This window comes from Oxyura jamaicensis, chromosome 2, assembly GCF_011077185.1.
Source record: "Oxyura jamaicensis isolate SHBP4307 breed ruddy duck chromosome 2, BPBGC_Ojam_1.0, whole genome shotgun sequence".
NCBI classification, from domain to species: Eukaryota; Metazoa; Chordata; class Aves; order Anseriformes; family Anatidae; genus Oxyura; species Oxyura jamaicensis.
Window position 1 is genome coordinate 32,136,069 of NC_048894.1, and position 15,693 is coordinate 32,151,761.

Sequence of the window (15,693 nt, forward strand, 5' to 3'; positions counted from 1 at the left end):
TTCCTGATTGCAAGCGATTTTTTATGGTTAAAAAAAAAGAAAGGAAAAGTAAGAAAAATATTGCTAGCTTTCAATTTTGGTATAAAATTATAATTTTATTTCATTATAATCCATGAACATTTTATAACTGATTTCAGTGGAACTAAGTATCTTATACCAAGGAGACCTATAGTATAATTGCTTTACCCATACAGCCATACAGTGTGATGTACACAGAGCATCAAAACTTCTCACACCTAAGCCCAATATTTTTAACAGCAGGCTCTCTGTTTGGCTGTCTACTGACTACTAGAGTCTATTGAGACTGTATATATCAAAAATTACGTCAAGTTTTTTTTTTTTTTTTTTTTTTTTTTCTTCAAAATCTGGCCATCCCTTGTGTCATCTTGATGCAACTGCCTAATTTAGTCCATTGGATAATACTGTCCCTTTGTCTTTTACAGTTAAAAATGTTCATAGGAAAGACCTGCTTAACTACTAAGGAATATTCTGCAATCTTCATTTTATTACTATTTATCATTATGTTACTGAACTGCACCTTCCATGTTAGTTTCAGATCAATGAATTGTACTGCTTGCTACCTTAGTGAGGCTGATATGTGCAGATTTCATTCTGGAGCATATCTGTAGAGTTTTAATTTTCATTTACTTCAATTTCTGCCTCTAAAGCATTCCTCTTTTTCAAATGTCTCCTTTTTGAAGCACTATAGCTATTTATGGTGGCACTGTTTAAAGATAAATCAATCCTGAATCTGAAAGAAATGTCTTGAGAGCAGCAAATTCATTCCTGGTGATATTAGGAGGACATTTTCCTGTGTTTCAGCCTGGGAAATTCCAGATGTGAGGATGGCAAGGCTGGCTGTCACACTTCCTAGCTGGAGCCATTCTTTTGACCAGGCGGTGTTACTTCTAAATGACTTGGACAAATGGCCAAATTCCTCTTTTTTTTTTTTTTTTTTTTTTTTTTTTTTTTCTGGGATATCTAAAAGCCACCCTGGCAAACACATACCATTTACCAAGTTTTTATCATGTTCTTAGCAGAGAAGTGCCACTATACTCAAGGAAAAGGAGAAAAGGACAGTGGAATAAAAACACATTAGGAGAGAGGGAGGTAAGTACAGAGCAGAATTTAAAAGAGCTGATGATGTGTGTCTTAGCCAAAGAAAGCAAGGTGCAAAGTGGGTTGATAGGATAACAAATACTTCAAGTCGGCAGGAGGACTGTAGTCTGAGGAACTATTACTGGGAGTAATGGAATACATTTGGAATAGAAGTCCTCTGTCTGCATGTAATCATTTTCAAAGTTTATGAATCTGGAAGTATTCTAAAAGGTATTCATAGAATAGCATTGCAAGCTAAAATGATTATTACTATGACATGCTAATGTGACTTCTTCCATGTTACAAGTAGAACAACCAGAATTTCTACATCATTTCCATATTTTATGTATAAAAATACTCATGAACCATGAATGATTATTATAAATGTTTATAATACACTATTATGTATAGCATATTTTATTAAATAATTTTCTAGTGATTACATAATACACTAAAAATGCATTATTGTGTTAATATTATAACTTGTTCAAGTTAAAGATATCTTTGAATGCAGAATTTTGTAAACTACAATTTAAGGTTAAAGCCATAAACAGTTTGAAGCTGTGACAGGGGTGGTTCAGGCTGGGATATCAGGAAGAGGTTCTTCACTGAGAAGGTGTTTGGGCACTGGATCAGGCTCCCCAGGGAAGTCACTACGGCACAGAGCCTGGTGGAGTTCAAGAAGCATTTGGAAAACACTCTCAGACACATAGTCTGACTTTTGGGTGGTCCTTTGGGGACCCAGGAGTTGGACTCTATGATCCTTGTGGGTCCCTTCTAACTTGGGATATTCTATGATTTTATGATTCTACAAAATCTCTAGTATGAGTAATTTTAAATTAGGTATTAACAGAGGAATTGCCTACTTACTTTAAAAGCATTTGTTTCTATTCATATTTATCTGAGAAGCTTCTCATTCAGCACACTGTTCACAATACCTTTCGTACATGAAAATAAGTTTTACTTGCCTTGATGAAAAGATTCTTTCAGAACCATAAATGAAAACTAAGTTTAGCTTTCTGAATACTATACATCTTACTAAGTCTAGATTTGTCTATGACTGTCAATACAGACAAGTGTTTAATTCTGAAAAGCTATTCAACCGTTCTAAAAGTTGGTGCAACAGATCTTCCTGGGAAGATTCCTCTCTCCCCACTCAGCAGTAGTTAGCCTAGTAGACTACCAGAGGCAAGACAGCCTATTTTTCATTGGCTAAAGGCAGGAGACAAGGATCCTGGTGAGTGTTGAAGTCAAAGGTCTTTACCAGCAGTATGTTCTTCAAAACCTATGAAGGTCATGGATTAAAAATGAAATTAAATGAATTCATAATCAAGTATTCTATTAACACAAACTGGGTTGCTAAAATTGATAATGAAATTCAATTAAAATAAGGTAAACTGCAGAGCTCTCTATTTTCAGTCAAAATTTTATTACACTCTTAATAGTGTATTTTAGAGAGGTATTGTGGAACTAAGACATTCAGACATGTCTTTACCATAAGTTTACCAGTACACTTCACTGGGAAAAACTATTTTGATATAAATCCAGGGTGTCAGTTCTGCTTGTAGGACATCCTAATGATTCTGTGATTTTGCATGAGTCCATGAACAAGATCTTATACAAAACAGACTTCTCACATGCAACTCAATCATTGTTTCACTCTTAATAAGTAGTATTTTAGAAAGGTTGTAGATATGAAGCGTTTGGGTATGGGATGGTGAAGGTAAAGGAAGACTTACCATGGCACCTTCATGAGGAGGTCTCCAATAAATCCTGGATATGTAGCTGTTAACCTTCCTGCAATATGTCAGACAAAGTCTGGCTCCCTTGTCAGCCCCTGCTTCCCCTCAGCTATCATGAACACCCTGTACATAACCTTCTCCACACACACATACACACACACGCACACGCACACGCACAAGTACACGCACGCACACACACACACACACACTGGTATTGTGCACATGTATGTATTTGGCTGACCGTTAAGAATTATGCTTTTTTACGTTCTGCTTCAGACTGTCTAGAAATTACTTTCAATATGTTTCAAAGGTAGCGTGCAATTAAAACTGGTCTCAGCAGCACATGATGCCAGTACCTTTAGATGACACTAATGTGTATTAAAATATTCCAGTGAGTGGAAGAACCTGAGGAGAAAATGTATAAAGCCAGTTGTGGTGCTTCTGCTGTTGCTTCAGAAATTTAGTCTTTGAGTTGAAAGGCAGAAAATAACAGCCAAAAGCTGGCCACAGGATAAATAAATATGGCATTGAGTTGTATTCATTACAACACATAAGACAACGAATGAACAATGACAACTATCAGCTTTCATGAATTGCCTTGGAAAATGCCAGTGTTGTGTAACTTGACCAAAAGAACCATGTATACCACTGCACATGCTCAACACAGAAGGGGGGAGACCAGCAAGCACTAGCAGAATAAAACTGCTTCATGGGGGAGCCATGTTTGTTTGGAATACTGCTTTCATTCAAAAATCTCAGTTTAGTTTATCACTGTGTATTTTCTACCCCTTCAGTTTTCAGAAAAATTCCAATAAACTTATTTTTGCTTCTGAAAGGGACCAAAATTAGAAAGCACTCTTCAGAGAGTTAGAAGGATAGGAAGGAGAAAAGAAAGGTCACCGTAGAAGAAAAAGGTTGGATGAATAAAGGTATGTCAGAGCAAAGCTTCGCATGAAAGATTATTGCGAATAAAGCTTTTTTAAAACAAACATAAAAAACAATATATAAATCAAGAGCACAAAAGCCTGGTTTTATGATTATTATTTTTTTTTTTGGTGCTGTTTAATTTCTTTATATCTTTTTCACCATTGTTAAAAATGCAGCCAAAACTTCAAAGGCAAGTTGCATGTGTTCTAAATCAGGACTTCAATCCTGATGTATGACAGCACAAAAATTAAAACTAAATAAATGTGCTGTCTAAACTCCCATATTTCTCAAAAAGTTGCTTTAAAGCCTTTAAAAAAATAGAATTATTGCTTGATCTTACTTTACCAACCATAATGTTTTCAACAGAGTAAATGACAAAATATTATATTAAAAAGAGAGAAAGAAAAAAGAGTTTTGTCTGAATATATCTGAACACCTGTATTTGGCTGTCCTGCAGTTTTGTCAGATGCAAGGGGAAAATGAAACTTTACAGTGATTTGTCTGATGGTGAATATGGACTGCGTAAATTCTCAGCTTATCTACTGTTTTCTGGAAGGATCTGCAACAGTCAGAATAAAACAGTGAAAACAAAGCAGTATGTCTGTGCAGGAAAGAATAATATTATTGGTGTAGCTCATAAAGATGGTTGAAGAGCGGGCAGATTCTCATGAAAAAAAAATGTCCAAAAATTTTACTCTTTTCAAATTATGAACTTTCTAAAAGGTCAAGTTATAATTCCATTTTATTTTACTGCCATTGGACCTGATTTTGCTGTTTTCTTTCCTTAAGTGAAATGGCATGTCTGACTCCAAAGGTGTCTGGCCAGAGTACACCAGTTAAATCTGCCTGCAAAAAAATTGCCAGACTGGGGCCTTTGTGGCGTCCCTTTTCCTCCGGCATTTACTTTTACAATGGCCATTTGCTGTTCTTCTACTAAGTTGTTTTGATTGACTCATTTGTTTTATCAGGTTGGAAAATGGGCAAGTGGCCCAGGTAAATAGGAATGCAAATGCTATTCTTTTTAGTAAACATTTATTTGTCTTAAAACTCATTCATTCCATCCTCACTCCTGTTCCTTTTTATTTCCAATTTAGAAATAGTCACAGGCTCTGATTTATGTTCTCATTGAAGTCTGAATAGTGGCATTTCTTTGCAAAGATTCCTGAATATTTGTGTGATCAAGAGAACTGATTATTTACTACTTGTCACTTTATCTTAACAGTTATATATAAAGGTTCAAAAAATACCATTCTGTTGTATATAAAGGTTCAATTTCACATTAAGACAGCAGACACTCTAGGATAAATTTTTTGAGAATTATCCATAAGAAATGTATAATTATGAGTAGGAAGTCAAAGTAAGCAGTGTGCAGACAGCTTCTAAATGTAACATTTGGCAAATGCTAATATATATTTCCAAACAGTTTTATGAAGATGAAGCAGGGCTGTACTATTTGATCAATTTATTTATTATTATAGTTTCTTATATAATGAATACTTCAGAACTATGAATGATTCAGTTCTTATAATGCATAAAAGACTGGCCATGCTTTTATATCACACAAGGACAGGGAGAACCTTCCAGTGAGTTTGAGACATTCTGGGTCCTTTTGAAAGGCCTTAGTGTACTGTCCTAACTTTAGCACCTAACCTTGCTGTCTTAATTAAAAACACAGATTCCTTAGACAGCCAGTGGAGCCTCTGGAAGCTGACTCAGAGTACCAGTGCTTTCCAAAAGTGGGTGGCCAAAAAAGCCTCCCAGCCTAAGAGAGATTTGAAGAATATCTTAGAGTTAATTGCAGATCTTTGAATATTTACTATGTGCTAACGTTGTCACTCCCACATATGCACTTCAGAAGTTGCTAGAATTCATTTTGGAGCCAGTTACTTTGACATTTTTAATGTGCACTGTTGATAATATAGATAACATTTTCATTTTTGGTAAATTCTACAATAAAGGCTTTACAATTTTTAATCAAGCAAAAAGATGTTTCACTGTTTAGGTATAGATGTCACCAAGAACATAGTTATAGAAGCAATAAGTGTGCTTTGTGCATTGAACTTATTAGAATATGACCTGAAATTTTGTTCATAGAAAAAGGAAATATCAAGAGTTTGGATAATTACAGAAGGAGAAAATAAAAGCTACATTTATGTTGCCTACGTTTTTTTCTTGTGACTTTTTCTTCAAGAAGTTCTCAGAATTTTTTACTTGCAACAGTTCTCTAATGACTAGCTATGGAATACTCTCAGGCTGGCAAACTGTCATTACCTTTTCCTATTATGTTCTCTCCTGTCCAGTGAACAGGAGAGAACATAATAGGAAATGTCTTTAAATGTCTTAATATGTCTTTTCTCTTTTCCTCATTTCATTCCTAATTAAGATATCAGTGGCATGTGAAAATGCACAGATGAAAAGTTTGAATCTGGATCCACTGAAAGAAGCATCAGTAGAGGCTCTTTCCAGAATAAGTTTACCAGTTTGGCTCAAACTTTCAGCCAGCTGTAGGATGAATGAGTTGCTCATTTTAGGCTCAGCTGAAAATGTTTACACACTTTTTCTTTGAAACAGTAAATCTAGAGATTGCACATGAAAACCATGCACAAAGGAACATTATTTGGGTTATAAGGTCAATTGGTCTAAATTAGGACAAGGGAGATTTATGATTGCTTGCACAATAGACCCCTTTTGCATATGCTTTAAGATAGAGTTATTAATTAAGTGAACATCTACTATTCTGGACCTTTGCTTTTTTCAGCATAGAGTGACAGATTCAGAAATTAACCACAACACAGCAACAAATGCTAACTAATCTCAGAGTTTCTGTCTAAATCTAAAAAACAGAGGTGATAAATATTCCTCTACCTTTTTTGTGAATACATATTTTTCTTTTCTGTTAGCCTCTTTTCTATAATTAAAAAAAAAAAAAAAAGTTTAAAGAACATAAGCACTATTTTTAAAAGTAGTGGCACTGGGGAGCTTTAGATTTCTTGTTTCTTGAGTCTTTATTTCAGATTAAATAAAAACTAATCTGAATCTTTTAAAAAAATCTTTTAAAATGTTTGTTTTTCTGATAATCCAATATGTAAAATCAGCTACCAAGTCAAAGGTAATTCTTTACCATTTACACAGTGCAACTGCCTGCAAAAAGCCACAGACAGAAATTCAGACAGTGCTTGGATCCAAATATTAAATTATATGCACTGTATATGGTACCATAGAACAGATAATAGTCACCTTGAAACACATTTCTCCAGAGCATGTCCAGACACAGCAGGGATGCAGGAAGGTCCACTGTAACATGTACAAGAAATAAAAATATCCTGGTCTTAAGGGGTCACAAGGGACTGTTCCTGCCTGCTTCTTGGACAACCAAAACAGGATAGAATGGAAAAAAAAAAAAAAATGTTCTTTTTGTTTTCTTTTTGTTGTTGTTGTTTTGTTTTATTTTTTATTTATTTTTTTTTTATTTTATTTTACATCCTCCTCTGCCTGCCACCACTTACACCTATATGAGCCCTTCTAGTTCCACATTCACGAAGTATGGGCTTCATACCTCCTGAGTAAGGAGGCAACATCCAGGAATGTGGAATTGTATAGACTTTAGTTGTGTTTTTCTTAGTAGCTACCGCCAGTAGAAGTCATCTTCAATTCAGAAGTGTGTTCTTCCTTTGCCTACTGGCAAGTACTTGTCCCCAGACATGTTTTCTATTTGGAGCTGAGAACAAGTAAGTGTTATAATAAATATGTAACTTTCACATTATAAGTTCACAATAGGTATGCGGGAAAGGAAACAAAAGCTTTTTGTTTGTTATTAAAAAACCTTCCAGGCTGTCTTTGAGGTGTACCAAGCTGGGCTAGGTGTATGCTGGCACTTGAGACAGTCACACATCTTGGGACAGTCATACATCACATAAAAGGGGGCAAAAACTACCCTTTCCCCTGCCTCTAAAGATTTGTATGTATAAAAAGGTATTTTTTATATAACTAAGACATAGTCTGGAAAGATATGAAAGGAGTTTAAAGATTAGAAAGAACAACTGCTATTGACTCTTTGAGTCCAGGTGGTCCCAAATGCTTGTGTATTCATAATGAAATCTGTTCTGACTGATAAAATGTGGATCTCCAAGTATGTTTGAACTTTAATGTGGATTTTATTCACAATTTTACTGTGATTAGAAGAAGAGAAATGTTTACCCTTGGTCAAATTTTGCTCACAATTCAAGAAGTATATATTCATTGTAGCCATGAGATTACTTCAGATTTTTTTCTCTGAGACCATGTGACAGTATGCCTCAATAAAGGGCAAATGATGTGATAATTCCCAGGCAGACTATCTTGTTATCAAATGCCTGCTTATTTAAATGTATCTTCACCTGATTTGCTCAGGGTGTTATCACTACCACTTTTGCCTACACATATAAAGCTGTCACATGAAATACAATTTATTTGCAATTCAGTGCCAGCTGACTATGTTTAGACTTTGGCTAAGTTGGCAGCTGGTCACTGAGCAATCCAGAGTTCACTGCAGACAAAATCTGAATCATTTCAATGTTAATATAACTGTGGGACTGTCTCATCTTCCTCTGTGTACAAAGGATGTGAAAGTGTATCCCTGGAGAAGAATTCAGAAATGCTGTGTGTTATCTGCAGAAATAAGGGCATAAACTTTCTTTGTTCTGTTTAATTTCTGACCATTACTGATGGTTATTAGAAAATCTAATTCCTTGACACTGTTCAATTGCATATTCATATTAATTTTTGTTCTTGTTCATCCAGAGAACCAGTAATTTTCTTTCTATGCCTATATTTTATTTTAGTCACAAAAATATACTTATCTTATTTGATAACAGTCATTTTCATTGACCCAACAAACACTATTATTATTTTCCCAACTCTCCCATGTTTCATATTTTGTTTTCTTTCATCTTTCTTTCTATTATATAGTTACTATGAATTAACTAATTCAATCTAACATAGTATCCAGCTATAAAACTTAGGTAAGAACAGTGGGAAGTTGATAGAAACTTGATTCATTACCAATTCTTTTATGAAATGAAATCAGCAGTTTGGCCAAAGCTGAGAATGACTAAAAAGTGCATCCTTTTCTGCTGGAGTGATGACTGCATGTTCTGGTGAGTGGAGCACTTCTGAATTCAATATTTTTCCTTGTAGAGCTTCTTTATTTATCTGTAGAGAGACAATTAAACACCTTTGTTGTCAGAGGTTAGTAAGTGGCTTTGCTATGATGTTTGTATAATTTTTCCCAAGCTTTCAGCTGCTGTGATTCTTCAACTTTGTCAGTAGGAAGAATAAATGCAATCCTGATGTTTGGTATATGTGGTTTGCTAAGTTTTGGGTGCCGCTAGGGAGTTTTGGGCTCTGACAGCAGGTTATTTTACTTGTAGTAGTTAAAACTCTACAGGGAGAAACAGTAGCTATTCTTGTAGTAGATTTTCAGCGTCTCCATTTAGAAAAGCCAATATACTGTTTTCTCTTGAAGAAGAAATTGCCATTGTTGCTCAAGAAACAGTCTCTTAACACTGAGTGAATGATTTTTGCCCTGTTTTGAACTTCCCTCTTTTAAGAATGACTAAGATGACTTTGGTAATGCAGCTGCAACAACATCTGGAGTCCTCAAATTACCTTGACATTAGCTGACTGGGTTTATGTCAGAATATAGCACAGAAATGTCATTGTTTGTCTTGATGTGTCTGTTGTTCAATTAAGATTATGTCTGCCAGCTTCCCTTGATACTGCTGTCATGCTATGGTAACAGGAGAAATAGTGGCCATTTGCTTATCTACTGATCCTACAGAATCAGGTAATTCCTGAGTGACTCTGCTCTTCACTCTGCACAAACCGAGAAAGTAGCATTCCCTGACTGCTCAGCTGCCTGAAAGTAGTTTTCACTCTGTGCTTGGTTTACTGAGTAAAAGGTAGAAAGCCACTGTGTGAAGAAGTCCATGAGAGTTTCTGATTGGTTCTTAAGCAGTAATTTGTAGTTTAGTGTTTGGCTGCAGAAACTCACAGAAGGGCTTTTTTCTGAGAAACATATTTCAGAAGACTGGAAGGACATTGATGGGATATTCTAAAGAAAGGTTTTACTTTCACATGTGTATGCAGTGGGAACATGTTCTGAGGAAACTGAGGCCAATCCTATTCCAATCAGCATTGTACCAGAACAGTTTTAATTGTACACAAATCTCTTTTGTTCATCCAGCAACTGAATCTGGCCCTAATGCTTACAAAATGGGGAAAAAAAAATAAAAATGGAACATCTTTTCTCTAATGCTTTAAAAATTTTACATATCTGTGACGAGGATGAATCACATATTTCATTCTGGGAAACAGCAAATAAAAATATTTTCTGCATATTTTCACCTCCTGTGCATCAGAATGTAGTGACGTCAGTTCTGCCTCCACTTGAGGCCCGTATAATTCTGTACCACTTTTTTTTTTTTTTTTTTTTTTCCCAGCAGCTTATGGCTTATGGCTCTTGCGAAGTCTGCTGTCTAATAACATGTGTGACAAGGCTCTGACATGACTTCTCCATTCGGAAAGGAGGCTGTGTGGAGCCACCTATGTCATTCTGATGTTAGCTACAGTTTCTTTTAGTCTGTGGGGTTTTACCTGCCATTTCAAGGCATCTTTGTGTCCTTTTATTAGCATGAAAAGAGACAAAGGGGCTGTTGTATGGGTTGAAATCACCTCCTTTATTCTTACGTGCTTTTGTAATAGAACAGCATAATAGAAAGTTGCTCAATGTATTTTATTTGGAAATTGCAATTAATCAGAAGACTGTAAGGAGTCAGACCCCAAACCTAGTTTTAATACCATTTCCTTTAGTGAGTTTTACACATTACCTTTTCAATAAGCGGTGACAGGCAGTGCATTTCTTGGTGATTATAGCATGTGTCAGGTGGGGTTAACAGGCACAAGGCCAGAGGGAAAGTAACTACTCGAGATGTACAGTAATCCCTTAGAAATGCACTGCCTTATTTCCTCCTGATATTATAAAATAATATTTATTAAACAATGTGATCCAAATCCTGAGGGGCGTTAGACCTCTGATAGTAATACTGAGTTCACCAGGAGACGTGATGCCAAATTGGTCAGGAAGTCTAGTATTTACCTCAAGTCTTTCCATGTACAAGAACCCATCCCTGATATTCTTATTGTATCTATGTCCCTCATCTTGCTATGATGAACGATCCACATCTGGAGGCCAAGTCCATAGATTATGGCATATGCTGATTAACACTGGCTAAGCAACTTACCCGTAATTTAATGTGCTATGTTGATGTGGCAGGGTCAGTAAATGACTGCAAATAAAGTGAGAGCCTTAACTTGTAGACTCAGAGAAACTGTGTATGTTGGAAAGATTGTTTAATCCATGCTGCTTTTCTTGGCAGAATTTTGTAGACCATCTTCAGAAAATGGCAGTCAGTTCTCAGCTTCTGAGTGATGAACTTTAAATCAGAACCTTTGTGTTAGTCTCTTGGGTCAATTCAAAATTAACTGACTTGGTTTTTCATCAGTTTAAAAAAAAAACATAAATCTAGATCTTCCCATCAGATTGTTTTTGGTCATAACTCTGTGCCCATATTTCAGCTATACTCATTTGTAAGAGAAGAAGCTTTGCCCTATGTATTTAAAAATATTTCAAATTATAGGCAGCAGCATTATAATAACCTTCTCCAAACTTAATCAAGCTTACTGATTTAATAATAGTCAATAGTAGTCTCTGATTTTCATTCCATTGTGAATGAAATTATTATATATATATATATATTTTTATCAGATGTGTTGTTTTTGAGCCAACTTCTTGCTGAGTCTGAACTCAGATTTGGAGATATAATCATCTGTAAGTTGTAACATCAGATGCATATATTGTATATCAGTTTAAGTCAAGCAACTTGACCAGATTTGGAGGAAGCTATAATGGCATCAGTGCTACCACTTCCACTATCAGCTTGGCAGATTTGACAGTATGTGGGCCAGATTTCAAGATAATAATTATCAGTCTGACTAGGCTACACACACAGAATCCCTTTTGAGAGATTTTTAAGGTCTTTTCAGAAAAAAAAAAAAAAAAAAAAAGTAAAATAAAAATCCCCAAAGCCCACAAAGAAGGGAACCTCCACCCTTCAGATGTAGCAACAGCCTGATTCAGAGATGTGAATCTGAATTTCTGACATGCTACCTTGTTGTCTGCAGTTCTGCATTTTCCCTCTTGGCTTTAGCTTTCTTACGCAGAAAAGCTACGTGTTCCTGGAAAAAAAAATTGAAAAACTCAGTGGGATGGATAATCTTGCCTCCTGTCCAGCTTTACTGAGTAGGGGATTTGCTATGTGGGAAACAAAATGAAAAAGGGGGAGGTTGGCAGGAGAAAGGAGAAGTTATTACTTGGGCCAGGTGTGAGACAGGACAGAGATGAAGAGAATATGAGGAAACCAAGAAGAAAGGAATTAATGGAGCAAATACCTAGTAAGAACAGGCCTAAAAACATTCAACCAGTTTTGGGAATATCCAAAATCTCCTGCTTTCAACTCTGGCAGTTGAAATTTGTGGTTGAATTTTTTCCCTCTGAATCCACATAACAGCACTACAATAGCTCTAAAAACAGTCATTATTTTGTACACTACTGTGACCTTTCCTGGAGGATTCTGAATCCCTGTTACTTGATAGTACAAAACACAAAAGAAATCCTGTCTTTTTCTTTCTTTTTTTTTTTTTCTTTTTTTTTTTTTTATTATTTTATGTATTTATTGGTATAAATAAGCTGGGAGAAGAGTTCAGGGGAAGCTCCTTCCTCCACGTGTTTTCTCTGAAGAACATTTTGTCAGATGGGCAGTGATGCTGTTGCATGTATGGTGGAGGTATACAAATGCCTTCTTCCTGGATGACTGAGCAAATGCAATGGACTGTGACCCACTTGGATACCTGGATGCCCAGAACATCCTGCTCAGCATTGGCAAGATAGCCCTACCCTGTAATGAGACAAATTTGCATTATTTGGCTTTTGAAGAGACATTCTATGCATCCTTGAGTAAGTATATAATAGAGGTTTAATAAGTTATGGTCAGTGTAGCAGCTCAAGAACAGCTAATTATGAAAAACATATTACTGTAGAACTAACAGGCATGCAATAAAAACATCTATTACATAAATTGTTAATCCATAAAAAATGTGTTTCTGGGACCATTGGTATTTATTTAATGTACAATTACTGTCTAATTTAATCTAAATTAAATGCCTTCTTAAGACATGTAATTTAAAGTGTTACTGAGCTTCCTTCTCTGGAATTGAAAGCAAGAAGTCAGCAGCTAATGCCTGGAGGCCAGGTCTTTACCATTTAAATTCAGGTACCTTAGCACTAACATTCATAATTTCAGCCATTCAGAAAATGTTTTTCATAAGAATATATTTGGCTTCAAAATCTCCCTTTTCCCCTCTCAGGGCCACATCCTGCCAACTGAATCAAGCCTCTGAATTAATCCAAACGAAGTTTTGATTGAATAAAACGTACAGAATTAAGACCTGAGAATAAAATGTCTTTTCTTATCACAGAAGACAAGTTTTGCAAAACATTCTAGCTCCTGCCAGTGCTGGAAGGGTAAATTATCATTTGACTCCTGTATGGATGTATTTATTTAGGACACGTAGCCTGATGACTCAGGAAGTTATGTAAAAACTGATCCAGTTAATTTTAGATGCTATTGTTGGAAGAATATCAATGAAAATTAATCAAATAGTCACGAAGGAACCACAGGGATGGAGTGCAGAACACTGGTGGGTAGACTTTTGGCAGCAATCATCGCAACAGTTTTAATGAGAGGAAAACACATTCTCAAGTAAATTAGAGAGTAATGACATGATTAAATGGTAAATAATAGTTAAATACATGCTTGGAGGTCCAGGATAGAGACTGTGGAGTTTTTGTGTTTTGGGTGTATTCCTCTCAAGGCTGCTCTGAATAGCCAAAGGAGCTCACCAGAACTCTGCCTGTAATTTAGGGTCGGATTGTAGTTTTTAAGACACTGAAGCTGAAAGAGCTGTTTGGGCCCTGCTGCAGCAGAAGGCTCGCTGAGGCTTTCTCCATAACCCCTGAGCCTTGCCAGCCTTTTGGTTGTTGACGTGTCCTCGTTTTTCCAGGAGCCGCCTCCCCTGAGCAAGGGCCAGCGCCATGGCTCTGCTCAGCTCAGGCTGCTGTCACCCAGAGTAATTGTGCGGGAGACATCTGCTCTCATTATGTGCAGCAAGGGAGAGGAAAGGGGTCTGTCTTCTTCTGAGGCAGGTTTAGACCCCATTAGGTAGGTGTTTGCACATTCAGTGGTAGGCAAACTTAATTACATATATGATTGTTTCTTCAAATGAGGAGTGCTGCAATGTTGGCTTGGGTGGACCCCTCCTATACGGACCCCTCCCTGTCTACTAAGAAAAGGACTGGGAAAGGATCACATCCACAAGTTGTCTTCCTTCTCAAATGTTTCTCCCAGAATGTGAAGCTATATGTGCAAACTGATTTGTTATCTTTACCTCATCTAGCTGTACTACACACCAAAGTTTTGTGATTGAAGGGCTGGGTCAAAAGTGTTTTACCTGCTCTTTACCACTTTCTATTTCAGGTTGTCAGGGTAAGCATATCCCGAAAGCAAAATCAGAAAACAAATACTTCCTGGTTCTCTTTTTATCAATTTTAACATATTTTCTTGTTTTTTAGTAAATCCAGGTAGAATATAGGTGCCTCAGCCACTTTGGTCAAATGAAGCGGAAGTGTCACCAATCATTCCTTGCTGTTTGGCAAAAGTAAGGGAGCACGTGGGGAGGCTGTCTGTTACAAAAGGAAATAAATAAATGAGTAAAAATGCAACCAACAAAAACAGAACTCAGTGCTAAACTGGGACATCAGACAGTCCACTAAAAGCTGACTTATTTGATTAAATGATAATTCAAGTGACCAACACACTGTGTCCTCCAATAACAGCCTGGCAGCTTGTTCATTAGTATAATACACCATTAATTTTCTCTCTTTCTGCCTTCCCACAACAGAACGTGTTCTAACATGAGGCTGAGTATTGTATTTCCTCCAGTAATAATATTGGAGGAAGAGAAAGGGTATAGCTGAAGAATACGTGTTATGTTTTTGTTTTAAAAGTTTATATTTTCACTTCAAAGGTCAGTAGATAACAGCTCATATACTGTGTAATTCTCTAATGCATAACAATACCCATTAACACAGACCTTCAAGTTGTCCACTAGGAAGTAAAATTCATGATTTGCAATCTGCAGTAAAATAACTTAGTTATGCCACTCAAAGGTTATGAGTATATATCTCTTAATGCATTATTTGAATGCAATATGGTACTTAGATGATTGATGCAGTTTGTAACCATGATTAGAGTGTTGGCTGCTGCCACAGTTACATGGATTCAGGGGGCATAGAAGCAAATCTGACTCTAGGAAAATTATATCAAGTTGGTAAATAAAAACTCAGAAAGAAAAATATTAATAGCATTATTTCTCAAAGGTTTTAAATTTAGCACATTAGTAAATTTGTTAGTACTGTAAAGTATCCAGATAGTTTAAAATATTTTTTTTCTGGCCTTTTTTTATTCTTCTGTATATAATACACACAACTGCATTGTTCCAAGAGGCTCTTGCATCATCTTCTCCTCTTCATATTTAGATAGTATTTTATAATGATTTCAGTTTTAATCTGTTCTTCATTTTTTGCTTAGGTGCACAGTTGTTCATACATGCTACTTTTTTTTGTCAGCAAAAAGCAAACCAACTGGCGAGTGAGATTTTCAGAAATACTTCATATAGAACATTCAGAATAGTGTTTTATTTCTGTTTCTTGTGTAAATTAGAGGTTTTTCACTGTATTTACAAGGACCATAGCAAGTCAATATTAAGTGCT

At 36.0% G+C, this 15,693-nt stretch overlaps 1 protein-coding gene across 13 annotated transcripts in view; it reads left to right on the top strand.

The window, feature by feature from the left end:
- The window catches only part of HDAC9 (histone deacetylase 9), a 489,684-nt gene that overhangs the window by 441,933 nt on the left and 32,058 nt on the right, over positions 1 to 15,693 (top strand). Inside the window, exon 22 of one of the 13 annotated variants that reach the window (XM_035316627.1) lies at positions 6,151 to 6,182. The exons of the other annotated variants lie outside the window; for them this stretch is intronic. Within the exon in view, the coding sequence (XP_035172518.1) occupies positions 6,151 to 6,167 (17 nt within the window). The 3' untranslated portion in view covers positions 6,168 to 6,182. Of the gene's footprint in view, positions 1 to 6,150; positions 6,183 to 15,693 lie in introns of those variants that run through there. 13 annotated transcript variants of the gene reach the window in all.